This window comes from Pithys albifrons, chromosome 2, assembly GCF_047495875.1.
Source record: "Pithys albifrons albifrons isolate INPA30051 chromosome 2, PitAlb_v1, whole genome shotgun sequence".
NCBI classification, from domain to species: Eukaryota; Metazoa; Chordata; class Aves; order Passeriformes; family Thamnophilidae; genus Pithys; species Pithys albifrons.
Window position 1 is genome coordinate 69,002,055 of NC_092459.1, and position 19,942 is coordinate 69,021,996.

The 19,942-nt window shown below is 36.3% G+C and overlaps 1 protein-coding gene across 2 annotated transcripts in view; it reads right to left on the reverse strand.

The window, feature by feature from the left end:
• PRKN (parkin RBR E3 ubiquitin protein ligase) overlaps positions 1–19,942 on the reverse strand; it is a 721,348-nt gene that overhangs the window by 104,208 nt on the left and 597,198 nt on the right. For both annotated transcript variants that reach the window (XM_071549419.1, XM_071549418.1), the window contains one exon: positions 13,336–13,485. In XM_071549419.1, coding sequence (XP_071405520.1) covers positions 13,336–13,485 — 150 coding nt within the window. The remainder of the gene's footprint in view (positions 1–13,335; positions 13,486–19,942) is intronic.

Here is a 19,942-nt window from a genome sequence, read left to right on the forward strand (position 1 = left end):
TCTTTAATGTTACTGTTTCTCTTATTTATGGAAAGCTTTCTTCATAGTTCTGGGTACACTTTATATTAAAAATACTTTATTTCACATCTTGCACTTTGACTGCCCCTGTGTGTTTTCTGTTTTTATAGCAGTTCAAAGTGATACAACCTACTTAAATTTTGTATTCATTTCTTTCTTAAATTTCAGGTCATAAAAAGGTCATTGCTCAAACAAGTTGGTCTTCTCTTACCCTTCCTAGTCTTTCTTTACATTGAGAAAATTTACCATTACACCCCTATGATTTCTTTACTTGCTTAGTTCCCTTTTTCTGCTTAGAACTGATTTCTTATCAGTTACCAAAGAGTGCTTATTCCTACTTTCCAGACTTCACTGTTTTCCTCTGAAAACATTTTTGCCACCACAAAACATTTGCAAATGTTATCAGGGCAATTTATTTCTGCCATGTGTCATCTCTTCAGCAGGAATACTCTGCATGGGTTAAATGTTTTTTAATGCAGTTTTGAATTGTTATGTGTCACACTCTGAAAATAAAGATTGAACTGTTCATTCTCTGTTGAAGGAATTCATGTAAGAGATCCTTTGCTAATAATTAATGTCACACCCCACTGGGACAAACACTATTTGCATGGCTTATAATAAAAACAATTCAAAACCACTAATGTGTTTCCCTGAACAGTGAAAGCTTGTGAAGCATTTTATGAAAACACCACTGGTGAGAACCACAGCAGCATATAAAAAACTATTATTGTACTGTACATTTATTCTAAGTTTATTTCTTCTTTGATTTATTTAACTCACCAATTATGAGTTGCTGTCACGCCTCTCATAGGAGGATATGGTGAGTTTCTAGCTCAGAGCAATGCTACTGTTTAGCATCCTCCTTTTTCTTCATCTCCAAATCCCAGACATTTTCCCCAATAACTTTAGGTAACTACTTCATGTCCAGAAAAAGTTTCCTATCAGTATAAAGGAATTTAAAATATTCCTGTAGATACTTGAAAACACAAAATTTGGTATCTAATCAATATGCATTCATGTAAAAGTTCTCCAGTGACCAGGAACTCATGTAAAATGTCACAGTCACATGGTCAGGCTGTTCTTATACATTTGATGCTTATACATCTTTGTAGAACCACTCTGTACACACTTACAGTCTCCCCATACAAAGATGTGGCAGGTAGTTTCCCATAATTCTGAATACACTGTCTTGGTTTGAGATAAGCAACTGCCAACCCCCCCCAAGCACAGAGAGAAAAGCCTCCCTCCTAACAACAGGGAAAGGGAGGTAAAGAGAGGGGAAAGAAAAAACCCACTTCAAACCGCGTTTATACTAAAACTACATATATTTTCACAGAAAGAAAGAGACAATTAGAAGAGAGTACAAATATACACTCACACAAGTCTGCAACAACAAGTTCCCCACCTCAGCTTCTTAATGAACACACAAATTCTACTGTCCTAACTACACATTACTTAAGAAAAACCTTATTCCCCAGGGAGACAAACCCAAGCAGAAAGGAGAGACCCAGAACAACACATTTTACTTTCCTGAGGTACCCTGTGAGCCAGTGGTGGGCCTGGTCCTCTCCATCCCCCCTGGGACAGCATCGTGCGTCCTCCCAAGAGGAGGGCTGAGAAGCGACTGCCTTAACCACTCCCACACTGGTTCCTACTTCCCTGGAGATGATGTCATATTGTGGTATGGAATACAAAGTTACTGGCTAGAAGAGGTCAGCTGTTAGCTCAGCCCAGCTCAAGTCAGCTGACAGTTTCGGCCTAGTCCAAACTCCAGAGCCCAAATCTAGGCCCACCTAGGTGAACCCATAACAACACACAGCCAAGGCAGGTATTATCTCATCTACACTTATTCCTTAATGTCAGATGCACCCATGAAAGGATTTAATAAACTACAGGTTTTCCTACAGAACATGCATTTTCAGACTCAGCTAGGGATATCCAGAGAACACCGTGTGCCCTCACCTTCCCACATATTAGCTTCTTATTCTCTGTCTCCACCTGCTCACTAGGGATCAAGCGAGACACCAACCAGAGGTGTAATACCACCTCACAAAGAGTCATAGGTCTCAGCAGAGGAGGCAAGTTCATGTTCCTGTTGATTCCTTCTGGGCTGTTCCTACAAAATGCAGAGCAGTTTCTCACTTTTCAAGTCTCGAGAGGGAGTGGAGATATTGGTGCTTCAGAGAGAGTTTTGAATAATCAGTAAGTGCCCACCAGGTCTTTTCAGACCTCACTGTATGGCTTTTTGTCCTCATTTTCCTGTTTAGTTCTCCTCCATCCCCAGTGAGAAATTGTGGATTTTATTTTTGCTGATTTAGGTCAAATGTCAGTGAAAGACTATGCCACCAACAGATATGTTCAACTAATCCCCCCCCCCCCCGCCCCAGGCCAGAATTTGATGCTGCTCAGTAAGATTTTGACAAAAACATCCTTACCATAAAGATTAAGGAATTTCCAAAAGCATGTTGAAGAGAAATACAAGACGTTCCCTAAACTAATTTCAGTTGGAAAGGAAAAGTAAATAGAAAACAAAGTCTCGTCAAGCTTTCTTTATATATGTTAATGTTGTGGAACATTACCCATGCCTATTTTTTTATTTTTAGACTATATTTAATATTTAATACTAGCTTTAGATTGGTGGTCTAAAAGTCTTTTTTAATATAATTATTTCAAGTGTGCATAAGAGACTTATTAATGTCATTACTTGATTTTACATGTCAGTATTTTCACTGGCATAAAAATGACAATAAGTATAAAACATACTATTGCTATTTGACATTTCTAAATGGAAAACAATGCCCTGTTCTACCAGCTTGTTTTATTGCTCATTTAATCTGAACAAATAAGTCACTAGTACCTTTAAATCTCACTCTTTATCTTTTCATTTATGTTTCTTAAGTGTCAGTGGGAATAAATTTACTGTCATGATAGTGATTGTCAGCCAATTTAACGTGAGAGCTTTTAGGAAAAAAAAAAGAAATTTTGAGAAATAAAGGGCTAAATTTGAGTTAACTGATACTTGGCTATCCACTCATGATCTTCTGTCCCCAGTCAAGGCCTTCATTCACAGATATATTACATTATCCTTATCAGAATTCTTCCTTTTCTTCTCTCTGATGATAGTTTATGAGCACACACTGCATCCTGGTTTTCTATTATTTCCCACTGAATTACAGTTGGTCACAGTTCTCCAGATCTATGTCCTTGCTTTTCATTCAGAATATTGTTACTGTGTAAGGGATGTCTTTTATTTAATTTGGTCATTATATTTTCATTTTATTTTATTTTCATAGTTCGCCCTTGACTTTGCAACATTTTCTTTACTTCCTTTATTACAGCTTAGTGACCTTAATATAATTGTTAAGGTTGAGATGCAACTTCTATTCTAAACTCACTTTAATAAGCTTATAACTTTTCCCTGATATTCTCTTTCAGTCTGAGTGTTTTTTATGCTTATACTTTGTTAGAAGTGGATTTTTGTTTGAAGCTTCATAAGCATCATCTATTTGTTTTGAGTTATCCATCATGAAAAGGCAGCAGTCTTGCAGCAATCAAGAGTTTTCAGATGCTTTTTTTTGACTCTGATAATTGAAAATCAGCTTTGTTTCAGCACTTCAAAATCAGCTTTGATTGAGGAATGGTGATTTTGCTATCGCTTTGAAATGGTTTTGAAATAATAAAGTTCTGCACGTGACATCATTATTAAATAACTTACTGAAATACTAGTGGTGAGGAAAGTCAAGCTCAGAATAACTCTGTTCTATTTAATAATATTTTAAAAAGCTGTTCATTTTCTGTAGGAGAACTACATTTAGCTATACTTTAAATATTTTTAGTGCCAGTTTCTTCCCACTCTTCAAGAAGCATAGCCCAAACATATGCAGTACAGATTATCCAGTCAATCTGGGTTCTTTATAGCACATAGAAGTAACGCAACATGTGCAATGAAAAATCAACATTTCTCTTGTACTGGTGAAAAGATAAGCTTAATTCCACAGACATATATTGCTATTGTAATTGCAATGTATCTGAAAGAGATTTGTCTTAAAGGGCCAATAAGAAATTCTATGTAAACCCAGGAGCAGCACAGGGAAGTTTTAGACAATATCTTGTTTGTCTTCACAGAAAAGATATTTTTCAGGAAAAGTGTCAATGCGCACTGCCTCTAGCTTTTTTATGGCTCCTCCCTATGGTATGCTTGTGCTCTACATTTTGTGCTATTCTTTTTTTTCCATCACAAAGAGTTTTATAGTCTCAATAAGTAATCAATTTATGCCCTCCACATGAAAAAAGATGTTGTCTTGAAAGAATGAACCAAGAGCCTGGGTGGACAATGAAGATTTTATGTCTTTCAGAGAGTCAAGCTAAAGCTGAGAAAGGCACTCTTAGGCCATTTCTTCAATCGGCTAATGAGGAAATATAAAAACTTGCAAATATTTGTAATAGGGGGTAAAAAAATGTGTCACTACTTTTAAGTTCCAAACTGTCAGAAATGATGGTTTTTCATATTTGTACTTAGATAGATTAGACTTATACCCCAAATCTCTACTACACTTTTTCACTCTGACATCAAACAACATGAAGATCACAAGTGCCACAACAGCTGTAGAAGGAAATACTTTTTCTGGAATCTATGTGAGCTGCTCACTTTTTGACTTTGATTTTCTTCTGAGTTGGGCCACAGGCTAGCCATTACACCAGACATATAATGAGGGTAATTTTTCTTTAGCATTCAGAACTTTAAATATTTTTTCCCCTTGCTAACCTACAAATGCCAGTCAAAAGATTCATCTAATCTATAGTCTTATTGTTCTGGTCCTATCTTTTTACTCCAACAATTCTCATTGATTAAGCCCCTCTTAAATTTTGCAAAAATGTAATAATAATAATACAACCCAAACTACCTGAGGAGGCCTTCATATGAAACATCATATGAAAGGCAATAAATAGGCCTACTTTGATTAACATTTATTTTTCTTTTCATTTATAAATGATTTCCTGCATTCAGCCCATGTTTCACTTTCCTGTTAAAATACAGTTTTTAGAAGATAGCTCAAATAAGACTCTCACACAATTAGAATCCTGCCCCGGTGGCTGCCATTCTCAAGCAGCACATCCTGTTCTGATTGCATCATTGTTCCCTCTCCAGTGACTCAGTGATATATCTGTTTATTCATACCAAATATTCCACTAACACCTAGTTCTGCTAATTTACAAATTCATTTGTATTCATTGATTATAAAACTGCAGTCAGTATATGAACTGTATAAGCAAGGAAGCTCAGGCACCTCTTGTGGCTGCTACAACCAAGACTTTTTAATTCATTAGCTGAAGGAAACACAGGTTGATTTAAAATGACTGCACTTTTCCATGAAGAGTTTTTCTTTATTCCATCAAATAACGGAGAATAACCTTACACTTTATGTAAGTGAGATATGAAGTCACAAGACAGAGCTCTGTTTTCCATACGTGCGGAATTAACTGGCAATTCCTATAAACAGGTTATTTTTCTTTCTCTTTGATTTTGTATCCCATGTCTTTCCTGATTGGTCACATGACATACTTTGTCCCCTGATTGCCAGACATATTTCTAGACACTTTGTTGAGAGAGAGGAGTAGTAAGCCAAAATTAGTTGCAAGTTCTCTCCAGTCACAAACTTCCATTATATTGAAGACTTGATAGAATTATGAGTTCATCTAATATAATCTCCTGAGCATCATAAGCCATTTAATATCACTGAGATATTGCTATATGGAGCCCAATTATTTTAATTAGACAAGAGCACTTCAGTCGTCAAGAGACTAAACTGTCGTGTGCCACAGGCATAGACCAAAATAGACAAAGATGCCATCAAAGCCTCAGGCTCTTGCAATAAAAAGGAATTTCTAGGGGAGGAATGCCCCCCAAATTCCTGGAGATGGTATGTAGCTCATCCACCAACTCTGGCACTGAATATCAAGTTCCTAGCAATAAGCCCTGAGAGAAAATTTTGAATTTCCTTCAGATTTGGTGATCAATTTAATCCTGACTTGAGCATCAGAGTATGATATAGTCAATGGGTACTTACGCACAGGAACCTCTCCAGAGAATGCACTTTTTTTGGAGCTGTTTTTCACATTGATAAAATCAATTTACAGTAAGCTGTGGATATTTTAAATTATGCACATTTTCACATTGCATCTACTGTAAAATGTTGGGTTTATTTTTCCACAGGAAGAAATTTGAAGTCCAGGCACCTTTGGCTCTGGAATCTGCATACCGAACGAGTGACAAAGTCAAGTGTTTGGTATCTCTAACAGGAAAATCCCAAGGGCCTGTTTGGTCTAGCAGTTTACAAGGACTAAGATTTAGTTGATAAATTCTAAAATCAACTATTGATGTGATTTTAAACCCACCTCAGCCCTCAATTTAAAATGGGTCTCACATGCTTGCAATTTTGGCTCATTCCTATTTCAGACAAATCAGTTAAAGTGGGACCACTTGTCTTCTGCAAGACATTTGTTTACAAATCCCAGTCTGAGCTGGTTTATATTCACAGAGACCAGTTTTATCATCTCTAGTTCCTAGGTTTGTGTGTCCAGTTTAGACTTATCTTTTCAAGCAAGAACTTGATTTTATCCTAGTTTTCTCTAATACAATTCCCCTGACTCAAATACAACATTATTCTATCTGTGTTCTCAGACTAGATTACAGAGACCAGCAACCTCCACCCTTTATCAGGTAACTACCTCTTCTCTCTACTTCCTTGCTTCTGTCTCAGAACATATATGACAGATTTTAAATGGTGAACTACTAGGAAGCCACAGAATAATAAATCAAGCCAAAACACTGAAGACACTGCACACTCAGCTTCTAATGTGTATGTATAACAGCCATTTTCCAGATACCTGCATGATACCCTACATAAATCAAGGGATACAGAATTTCATCACAGGATATGGGTCATCCCATAATATTCTGGACATCTAGCAAGACAAAACTAATGAGGTTTCAGTTTTTGCTCAGTTATAGTGGAAGAGAATCTCATGTTTTCTGACAGTATTTTTCTAGCTAGTTCTCCATGATTTGGGATGTAAAGGAAAAAGCAATAATTCTTCTACTGTTGAACCAAGTGCAAGTAATTGATTCATTCTCTGCATAAAAGGTATTTATTGTGCTTTTGCTAGTCCTAGGAAGTGATGTGATCCGTATAATTAAAAATGGAAACATTCTCTAGATAGCTTTGTCCACTCCCTGCTGACAGTTGAGTTTCTTATCAGTCACGAGATCAATGAATTGCAGCACTGCAAGATATGGGCAATGGAAATAATGCACATTGACTGCAATACATAACTTGTTAATTGTACACTGCAATTCTGGAGTAAACACTTTACTAAAACATTAACATTTTACTACATCTTAAAAAGTCCCAGGCTTTTGCAGTTCATTTTAACCCACGTAAAACAGTACCAGTAAAAACCTGCTACAAATCCAAAACAAATTTTGGTCAGCCTGAGAAAGTCTGCCATATTTTAGCAATGAAACAACTTGCTTAGCTATTGAAGCATAATGTGTCAACAAGATGGAATTCTACTTTCTAAAGGCTAGAGTGCCCACTTAATAGAAGAAAGCAATACATGATTACTGCTTAGAGCTTGTGGCGCAATGCTAGCAGCTCTGCATTTAGCAATAATAGAAAATGTCTGTCTCATTTTCATTCCCCTTGAAAAAACTTCCTATACAATACTATGAAATGCTCCTGCTGTGAGTTGGTTTCTTAATCACAGCAATATCTTCAGCTATTACCTTATCCATGGTGATACCTTTCTGGCAAATTCACTTAAAAGCAAAAATTTAATGACATAAAGAACAAGGACAGATACCTGAAATGTAGTAAAAAAAGAGTAACCCTTCAATTTTGCTGTAAGTACTAGATAGCAGCTATCTCTTATTTCCATTTTAGTGTTTTGCAAATGACACAAAGGTCTTGAGGTTCCCTTTTTTTCTAAATTATTCATCTGTTTTTCAAAACATTGGAGCCTCTTATTTCTACTTCTGCTTCAACTTTCATTCCCATCTTAAAACTAGGAGAAAAATTCAGATCATTGTGCACACAGCCTTTCTTCATCCATGACCTTTTATTCATCAGATTATAAAATTTAAAAGATCTTTTTCAGTGCAAGTATCTTCAAAGTTTGTCTTGAATTACCACTATTCATCTTGACTATCTTTGTATCTCCAAGTATTTTAAAAGCTGCCTATTTTCTCTTTACATACACTGAAGATTCTCCTGGTACTACTAAAGTAGAAAAAAGTACATGTCCTGAACCAAACATTTATCCCTATATCTTTGTTTGGAAATAAAGTCTTTGAGGTTAGTCAGACTTTCAAACATCTTGATCAGGCAATATATATGGAATAACACAATAAAAACAGATTTGAGGGAGAGAAATTGCAAAAAGAAAGTCCATGCTGATGATGACAATGCATTGCACTAAAACAGAACTTTACAATGAAAGACATAACTGCCAGATGTGGAAACTGCTCTTCCCTTCTAGTGTAGGGTACTTGTGCAAACTCTTATGCACTTTCACATACATAATACAGCTCTGAAACAGTATTTGCAAGGTAGTTCAGATTCCAGAGGGAGTATAGGTGCATTCACATAGCACTCCAACTGAGATATAAAACCCTAAATTAAACAACTATGCAACAGAATTTTAGAAGGACACACATGGCTAACAAAATCATCATTTGTATTTATCAAAATTAAGTGGTTAGGAACTTGTTGCATGGAATTTTTATAATTCAAATCTGTCTCTTCAAAACAAAAGCTTTTCTCCCATTATTCAGGATTTAACTACATGCATATTATTGGGCATAACAAAGGCATTACTGAAGATGAAACATGCATGTTAGGAAATACATGAACAGGAGATGATGAATCACAGAAAAGAACTTTGCAAACAACAGAAATATCCTATTGCACTTCTGTAACTATTCTAGACTGTCCTCTATTCTATTAAGCTTTCTGAAAAGGTAGACAATTATTAATTTTACAAATATGCTGCAATTGCTTTTGACATGTGCTTCCTTAGCCATAGAAGAAGAATGCAAGAAGAAATCAATGAGAAAAAATTGCTGGGTAGAGTGAAATTGCCTTAGGGATTTTGCTTTATGTAATAAAACAGCCTAGGGATTCTATTTATAAGGAAGACATAGTATTTATATCTATTCATTTTTCAGGGACCTCTTGCAGTCTGTAACCTTAAAATTTCACCTGTATTAGAAGGAAGCACATCTTTAGTGAAATCTTGATGTTCTTCAATGCACTGTGCTTACAGAACAGTAAATATAGTGTAAAGGAGGTGAAATAACCCCAGATTTTGTTCTCCCTTTACAAAACTACAGAATTTGCCTTGCCATTGTACATTTAATACATTGAGCTTGAGTACTCACAGACTGGAGTTTCAGATTAGGGGATTCAAATGAAGAATGACAAAAACATCAATTATGATTGCTTATTCCTAAGACCATTTAAATTGTCACGTAGACATCAGTATACTTAGCATGGTCTCAGGACCTTAATGAACATTCAGGAGTCAGATCTTCTAGCACGGGACTATCAGACAACAGATACTTTCTGGAAATACATTTTTCTTGCTTATATAGACTATGGTATGAATGAACAAACTCAAAGGGAAAAGACTAACACAGGCTCTGTCTCCACTATCTGTAATCTCCCATCTTACTCCGTTCCAAGAGATGGGTCAATTGATATTGCATGCTGCAAAAAATTCATACTGTTGTGAAGCAAAAGGTGGGATGCAGTTCCACATCAGTCAATTATCATCCCACTGAAAGATACTGACAGGGGATGTTTTGCAAGGCAGCTGAGCTGTATGTGGAGAAACCAAGGCAGACTTCTTAATACACAAGTAGTATAGTCCCTTTTCAAAATCCAGTCTAATCTGTTTTTAACTACAAGCTTCTTTAATATGTAGTAAATTACATGCCAGTATAATATAAAACAAGCAAAAAATGTTTTATTCATAGAGTTTTTGTACGTCTTGTTTACTACAGCTTTTCCTGTACCCACTCCAGCTGGTACAATATGTACCATCTTCTATGTTTTGTTGCTATTTTCTAGTATTAAATAAGTCAAAATTTTATAGCTGAGCAATAGATGTTAATAACATAGGTCTGGTGCATAGTAATGAAGGTAGAACAGTGTATAATGGCAATATCTTAGCAAATCAATTAATATGTTTATGGCTAATGATAAGAAATATGAAAGACTAGACAATAGTGAGGTCAGTCAGTGATACCACAACATGACTGTAAGTGAAGACTATTCATAATCATTAAAAGTATATCTGCAGGCTACTTTTCAGTGAAAATACATCTCCTTGTTCTATTTTTCTGCCTGAAAGCCTGAACAGACAGCAGTGCCCGACTGCAGAGGGTACATATGGGGATGCTTACATTTAAACCTCTTTTCTCACCTTTTAGATACAGTTCTGTATAGGTATTTAGTAGGCTGGTTTTGGGCCCCACATGTTGGTGTTTCCAAATTTCCCAAGACAAAGCAAAATCCATCATCTTTAAGCTTTCCCAAAGAACCTTTTAGTAAATTACCAGCACTCTTTTGAAGATTCACATTTAGCTTTGATACCGCTAGTGATGACTTTGCAGAAAGAGATTCTAGTTTCTCATTTCACATAATATATAAAGAAACTGAGGAAGTCAAAATGTCTGCACTGTGGCTCAGTCATCTGCTTATTTTTCAAGTTCTTTCAGATTTTGTCATAGTCCTTATATGTTTGGGACTTGCTTCCACAGTTCTCTCTCTGAATAATGGAATATTTATATTGCTCTAGTCCCTGGAGGACAGCTTATTCTCTATGTGCTTTCTTCAGCCTGTCCTTTTCTCAAATGGCTGCTGAAAACCCTTTTTATATTTATTGTCTTGACTTTCTCTTGAAAACCCATCCTTCTTCCCTCTCTTGAATCATCTCATCAGCTAATCAAAATCTTCATCTACTTGACAGTTGTTAGCTACCCTTATATGCCAACTCAGACATGAACAATCAATTTGTTCTGTGCAGTAGGCAACTATTTCTCTACAAGGGCTTTTGGGTGAATTGGTGAATAACAGACTGTTGATGTTAGATGTAACCTCTGTTAGTAATACAAGCTTTACACAAAGACAGGGGTTCAAATACCCCAAAGGAGACTATATATAACCAAAATACTATTTAAAGAATGACATAGATCTTCATGGAGAATCTCCAGATTAGCATTAACCTTCCTTATTTCTTTGCTTACTGCCTTAAATAAGGAACGTATCTCTAATCTAAGCTGTACGGGTACGTACTGCAAGACATCTTTTGCAGCCTTTATTTGCATGGGCAATAGGGATGTTCTTCATCCTGTGCCTTTTGTTTGATCTTGTAAATCATTGCATGAACTCATGAGAGAATGCTGAGTTCTGAAAAGGATGTTTCCGGATTCCATAAAAATTAATGGAAGGCCTTCACACTAAAAAAGGCAAAGTTTTGCCTAGAAAAAATGACATCGTAGTTTAAGATCAGAAAACACTCAGAGTGACTACATAAAATGGAGTAAAACCAAACAGCTTTCCTGTCTTGACGTCCTTGCAGTCAGATCTTTACCTTCAGCCAGTTTTATCATCAGCAGCTGATTTCAGTGGTAGGACCTACACCACAACAAGTCTTCTGTGACAAATCTTCCTTGAGGTTATCATTTGTCAGGGTACAAAGAAGGATTCAAAGGCACATATTTTCACCCTGTTCCATTATAGTTTCTGAAGAAGGGCCTCAATCTTACCAATATTTGGCTTACAGACCAACCTTCTACTTCTCATTTCAGCCTCGGTGAATTGTACCCCATAACATTCAAGACATTACATAATTCAAAACAAAGGGTGAGGTTAAACTCAAGGCTGCAGATCTGTTCACTAGCAAGCACAGCACAGAGTCTGTAAAAGGAAAGAGAGCAGTTTGCTAAACTAGGCAATACATCAATTCTTTACGCTATGCACGCTTTATTTACAGGGCATTTGCAGATTCTGAATGATGATGAATGAAGCTGCAAAACACAGTATGACTTTCATCACTTCAAGGTAGAGCGCAGAATAAAGATTATTTGTGGTTTTGTCTTTTTTAACCAATCCCTAATAGTTAATTCAGAGGCATTCCTTTTTGTTTATTCAACTTTGTTGCTTATTACTTTCCTAGATTCTGTATCATTTTATAGCCCTATGTCTGCTCAGTGAATTTGGGTTGTACCCTGTTTTACATGCACCACTGCATGGATAGATAGGAAGTTTTACCAAGGTCGACAGATGCTAACCTACTCAAAGAAGACAAGTTACTGCAACTTCCTAGTTCAGCAAACTGCTATTCTTCCATGGTATCAGTTTGAGCAACAACAAAACTGCAATAAAAAGTGCATTTTCCACAAGAAAGACAAGAGAAAGAGCATAATAATATTTTATAAATATAGATATTTTCTCTTGTCTTGTAGTCTTCACAGAATTCAGCAATAGTGCCAACCATGGAAGAAGTCACATAGTACAGCCACCAGTTAGTCATTCTGACTTAACATTTAATAGGTTTTTTCATATATAGATTCATCTCTATGTAAATCTATTTCCCAAAGAGCTTGATTCTTGTAAAGTACTTGCTTTTTCGACTGCCAAAAAAATCACAAGTCCTCCAAGATCTGATCTCTTAGCAAAAATATTTTCAAGTGTCGTCTGCTCTTGGTTTCCGTTAATCCACTATTAATTGTGCATTCTCCTTGCTTAAAAGCATTTTTATGAGTAAATGAGACTATTTCTATTTTTCTTTTCATCATGTATCTTAACACGCACAAGCAATGTCATTTCAGTGTCACAAACTGGCTATTCTATCTCTCTTTTCTTTTTCTATAGAGAAAATATTAATATGATAATGCATGGCTTGCTCAAAATCCTGTTCATTTTTGCTGAGTACTATGGGAAAAGAGTCAAAGTGCATTTGGATTTTTATTTGCACTGTTCAATTTCTTACTGTAACTACTCAGCAACTTCTTAAACCAAATAAAGCAAACAATTATGGAATGGAAATATTCCACATGATGAAGTCATTATTCCTAAGCCATAGTCCTATATTTAAATTGTTTACTGAACTACAGTATCCCACTCTGGTATGAAGGACAATTCAGTGTCACTGATGGAAAAGAAGAAAAACCAACCACATTTCCCCCTTATCTTAGCATTGTACATTATCAATTATTTACCACACTACTAGAAGGACAATATAAGTTCTTACCCCACAGCCTATTCCATTGCCAGGTTCACAGACAATTCTTCTCAACCCTGGTTCAGGAAGCAAACCCGCTCCACAGCCGGGAGTTGGACACAGCACTCCTCCCATCTGCAGCACACACTCCTCAGCCCCATAGCGCTGGTAGCGGTTGTACTATGAGTAAACAGACTGGCATTAAATTTCTAACAGCACAGAAAAGAACCTCAAAAGCTTTGAGCCTGACTCTGGTGCACATAATCAAGTCTCACATTCTAAACTCAGGTTAGTTGTTAAAAGTGTGAAACTTTATGGTGTCATTAAATTGGGTGCCCCTTCGCTCCAACTCACATCATACACATCATTTTCTGGCTCACTGCTGTCTTTTTCACCAAAAGAGAATTGTGTGGAATATTAAACCCAAAAACCAGAAGAATGTCTCTAAGTAACTTCAAGTACTCTTAGATTACTATAAAAAAATGTTGTAAACATTATAAAAATAGTCCAACAGATTACTGATAAATGCTGCATACAGAATGAAAAGAACACATAAAAAGCCTCTCAAGGACCCATAGCTAGAAGTACAGTGCAATGTTTTAGAGGTAAAGGGCTGTAAAAATTCACATAGTCAACTTTATTGTAAAAGTATGCTGACCATTAAATTGATGATTAAACAAAATAAAATTAATAAACAAAATAATTCTCTGATGTACCTTTCTTTCAATGGCATATATATTTTTTCCGGGGCGTCCCATGACATTTTTTTAGTATTTTTCATTTTTCATCTAATTCCATTCTAATAGCCTCAAAGGCCATGGAAATGCTTTTATTTTAATGACAGAGGCACTGACACACAACAATATGAAGTAACATGCTCACCGTACACTCACTGCCAAAAATACCTATTCCAAAATGTCCGATGCCACTGCAATAACTTTCTCATGTCTCATTTACCCTGCTTTCAGCCAGAGAGAAGTGAACAAGTACAAATCATGCTGCATATAGGTAAATCACGTCCGCTCTAGGGTTCTGTGTTGGTGTATTTCCACACTAGTGGCTATATAACCACTGTAATCCAGATGTCAGACTCACCTATAAGGTTGGTCTATTGTGGAGGGAAATAAATGAAAACATTTGGTTCTAACAGTCCCAAAGAAAACAGGCAAAGCCAAAAGGCCAAAGAGGAAGGGAATAGGTATGAATTTTCTCTTCGAGAAAACTCTCAAATCCACATTCCTCTCCAAAGAAATCCCACAAGGAAAATGAAAGCTTTAGGATTGACACCTCATAAACAAAACAAAAAAAGAAGAAATTTAAATTACAAAGATGGCTCTTCTACATATCTGCTGAGTACATTTAAGAACATTCTTCTCCAAATGTTGCCATAATGTGTCTTGTTACACTGGCTTTTTAAAACTAATATGAGAGTACTTAAAAGACTATAATGTATTAGGCACAAAAGCTTGTATCACAGAAAAAAAAAAACAACCTGAAGTATCCACCTTTGTTAATTAACAAAAATCCAAACAAACCTCCTCTCAAAAGAAAATCAAACCTAAAAGGAGAAAAAGAGTTCAGAATGTCACTCACTCAATGTACAAATGACAACCAGAAATTCTGAATTAAGAATCTTGGATTTGGAAAATAATAGTGTTTTGAGAAAGGTGCAAGACATGCCTGCAAAGTCTCCTTGAACGTGGGGGCTCAAGAAGTCAACTGGTGTTTTTCTAAGCTATCATTATGCTCGACCCCAGAATAATGGCATACATGTTTAATATTGGATGCTCTGAACTTTCAGCAGTTTGTGATCCTTGCACTCCTTGCTGAGTGCTCTGAGTTGTTCAGCTGGCCTTGAACAGAAAGATAGGTAACCACAGATGCAAAACTCTCTGGTGACCTAATTTTTCTTCAGGGAACAGACTGGGCCTGAAGGTGAGGCTGGTGATTATCTTACCCTGCTAAGAATGAACTTTGTGCTGGCTGTGGGATTGTTAGCAGCTTCTCATTATGAAGGCAAACACCAGTGACACTGTAGCTGAGATTCTGTCAGCAATTCAATTAAAAATTCTCAGCTAAAGAAAGAATATGCTTTCCAGCCATTAACTTAGCATTAAAGGGCATGGAGAGAGAGATTCCTCCAATATCCTCTCCTTTTTTGGGGGGGATACACAAAAGTGGAGTATAGGTAAAAAGAAAATCAATTTGTCTTGTTAGAGAAAGATTACAGAAAGGAAACATCCAGTTTACCTTCTGGCAAGATAGACAAAGCTATCGTATTCTGTCCAACAGATCTGACATTTTACACTGGTTCAGCATAGGACTTATGCCAAAGCAGTATGGACCCTCATCAGTGATTTTCACACTATAAAATCCAAAAAAAGGTCCAGTTTGAAGACAGAAAAGATCCTACTAAATGCATTAGCACATCTTGACATCTAGTTCCCAGCCTGTTTTCTAACTTCAAAGTCCAGACACACCCATAAGACATCATTTTTCAATTTCTTTTTCCTTGTGCCTTGCTCAATTAAAACCCAACAACCAAGTGAAACTCATAGTCCCAGAACAGATACATGTTTGCTGCCATAACACAGTTGTACACTACACATGTGGATTTATATCCTTTATTCAGTGGCCTGAAGCAAAATTTATCACTTTACAGTAAGGGTGCATTTATAAGACTTGTAAAGGACCAAAACACTTATTAATGAATTATTATTACTTGCATATAGTGACATTATAGCTATTAGAGGCATTTTTCCTATATATCACAGCCATACATGTCATACAGGACTGATGTAATCAACATGCACTAAGCAAGTCATTTTTCAAGAGCCCTGAAATGTCTTTGGAACCCATGACACATTTTTGATCATATGTCTGGATGAGATACTTGAGGATATTACAGCAGTAAACCACCGCTAGTTTACTCGCCTCTTAGCTGGAGATCTAAAGTAGGATTCACTTAATTTAGGTTGCATTTCCTCAGTGATGATGCCTATAGTTACACTGGTTGCATAGACTTTTATAATTAGCAGGAAAGAGAGGATGTAATTCATCTTTTCTCTTTTAGATTTGTACATCAGGATGAGCAAACTGAGCCCTAAAGTGCTCTATTCTATTAACAATAAAGAGAGATGGGAAAATTTGCTACATAATGACACTTGAAATTAGGTGACTCTCACAATAGCTCCTTCAGTTCCAATAATTTTAATCCCAAGTCACCTGGCCTAAGTTATTCTTAAAATCAAGGTCTAGGTATCTAAACAGATTGGACTGTGAACCACCTCACAGAACTTCAGGTCATCAAAAATCAAACATCTAACCTAAACAAGTCATACAGGCTTCAAATGAATGAGAAGAAACAAGATATTAAGAAGGGAATTTATCCTGACTTACATATGATGTCTAAGATAGGTAGGAAGAATCACCCTGTGGAATTGCTCTAGTTGAAGTTTAGGAGAACTAATTTAGCCTAGATATCTAACATGTAAAGAGCTGCCATTAAAAGATGAATCTAACTCTTCTGTAATTCAAAGTATTTCACAGTATCTATTCCTCAATTTTTGTCAATGTGCCTCCTATTTAGAGATGCACTCAGCATGTGCAAAATGGTTTTGTGTGCTGCGAGGAAGAAAAATATCTCCAATTATTTTTAGGAAAAACCTCTCACAAAGTATAATATATGGGAAACTTGATGGAACTGGCATTCATGGCAGCTGATTTCATTCCTGGCAGCAGAACAGTCTTCCTGTGGCTTTCACGTAAGTCACTTAATCTATGCTTCTCATCAGTTCCCCATTTGTAAAGAGGAAGAATGATACTCGCTGATTTCACTGTAGTGTTAAGAGGCAAAATCCATTAATAGTCATGAGAACATCAAATACTATGGTAATGAGCAGCATAAAATTACACAGAAATCACTAGCCGTCTGCTGCTGCTAGAAAGCAGCTTTTGAGCAAAGCATGTCAGACATTTATGTGCTGCTGAAATAAGGTCATTAGAAATACAGGTAGGCAGATAGGTGCTGGATTCACCACAGAACCATATATTACAATACTTTTTTGAAAAAAAATCCCCAACAAAACAACTTCAAAAATATGATTTACTCAAAATTGCTGATGCTAAGACAGCAAAAGGTATACAGACAAGGCAGTTGTAAAACATTCTGTTTTTTCTCTGAAAACTGCATCCGATTGTGAACCTTCCCTACAATTTCTGAATTGTCCCAGTCAGCCCAAGTCTAATCTTTTCAAGGAATAAACTTTTGAGTGGAAAAAAATCCAAGCTCTACTTACAGTATTTCAGCTATATAATGAAGTTCTTTTGTGTAGTCTGGAGACTGGGTAATTGTAAGAATTTATTCCTTGCTCTCCACTTTCTCGATGGGAATGGTTTCCCTCAAGTCTTAGACCACTACAGGGCTTTCTACCAGTGAAAATTCAATTAGTTGATGTTGTAACAGGAAGGGTAATATAAATAAAATTATTTGGTTGATACAGGAATAAGAGGTTTAACTGTGGATTGCAGTCTTTTCAGTTACATTGAGATTCAGATACTAAAACAAAACTGAAACGCACCTGGGTGCACAAAATTCCCACAAAACATACTTTGTGAATACAGTGATTCCTTGCTGTGTCATTTAATTTGCATATAATGTTTTAGTATTGTAGACTTATAGAATGTTTTGGGTTGGACGTGACCTCAAAAGATCATGTATTCCAACTCCTCTGCCACAACACATATATCTTGAGCTACTTTAATTTCGGTTTTACACTTTGAGTATAATTTTCTTTATTTTCCTTTTTTATTAATTCACAACTAAAAGCATCTGCTCAGTAGTAGCCTTGCAGAGAACTTTGGACTAAAGTTTCACATTAGCTGTAAAGCCAAAGTTTCTCATCTCTGAAATGTAATTCAATTACTTGTTTCTTTTAACTGCATGTAACAGTCTCAGAGGAAAGAAAATCTACTTTCTGGAGTCAGATTGTTTTTACTGCTCCTATAAATCAAATAAACATCTGTGTGTTTCAAAATTAGATTGTGGAGGCTATTAGTCCATAATGTAGACTAAGCACTTTATTTATATGTATTATACACATACAAAATCTCCAAGAATTAGTTCTGTAATGTAATTAGGCAACTTAAATACAAAACCCTTAGTACCCCTTGGACTAGTAAAAATACTTACAAAAGTGTAATCTAAAATATAGATTAAAAAGTGATGGACTGACATGGCTCTCCATGGAGTACCCTTGATTTATTTTTCCTGAGTTACTGGGCTCCTTTGCTAACCAGTGGTCAGATTGGAAGAGCAAGTTTGGAGCACCAGCTTCTTCTTCTTGCTTCCACAGGAGTACCACAAAGGAGACTAGAAAGAGAAGTACTTCTAAAGGACTGGAATTTTTCTGACTGGAGAGTCATGGAAAATTGGGTAAGGCAGTCATCTGAAAAAAATATTTAGATAAGAACTCCAAGATGGACCAATGCACCACAATTCACAGACAAAATTAAACTGGAATAGAGAGGGGAACAAAAAATCCAGAAAGACTGCAACTTGCAAAATGATATGAAGGCAAGTACAGGGTAAGGAGTATGAAAACAGAAAATACAGAAGACAGGACACTGCAGCAGGTTGTATTGGAAACCAAACTCAATATATGAGAGGCACTATGATAGAATGAAGAAAGTAGATTTAGCACTGTATTTACAAATCACTAGGAATTTTGATCTTCCAGCAGATATTTGAGGGATCAATCTGAATAGACTGAATGCTAAACATTCAGCTTCTTCTGATCCTCTTGGAGCTCAAATGCACATTCCTCTTCCCCCTACAAGTAACAACCATAAGGGCTGTAACTGATGCAAGGAACCTCTTCAGTTGATGCTGTTGCAAATTGTGGAACTGAGATTCACTGCAGTAGATACAGGCTCCCAGGAATTCCTGTTCTCAGGCCACAAGAATGAGTATGTGCATATTCCATGAAAGCTGATCAAAGCAATCCAAGAGATGGAAGAAGTCCTAACTTCCACATGAACCTGAGGCCCTGAAGACTGGGATTCAAATCTTCCCTCTGAATTTAATCAAAGCTGGATGGAAGAGAAATTTGAGCCCTACTAAAAATGACATATTTTCTAGTTTTGACAGAAAAAATATCCTTTAAATTATTTTTGATCACAAGCACCTTTTCCTTTGTCTTAATTCTTTATTTCAGTCACTGAACAAAAAATAAATTATTTTTACAAGTCTAGTGCATGGACAACAAGTTGAAAAAAGAGTAAGAAAGTAGAGATCTCCTGCTTACGACAAGAACCCAAAAAATAAAGTTCTGATAATCCAGAAGAGACAGAACTGAGGAATTCATATGGATACCGATTACCTCTGAAGTAAGGGAAAAAGGTGGTTTGGAGACAATAAAGGCAGGTCTAGCAGAGGAAGAAAAAGAGAGGCATATCAGTAGTCATATGAAATTGCAAGACTGTAAAGTTTGTTGTGTAGTTCCAGCTATAAAACAAATGTAGTATAAAGAGGATCAAGAGTTAAATGCAGTAGCTCAGTTTTAGAGAGAGAGTGATGGGATGGCAATGACAAATCCAAAACGTGAGCCAAATGAAATGCAGAGAAATCGGATAATCA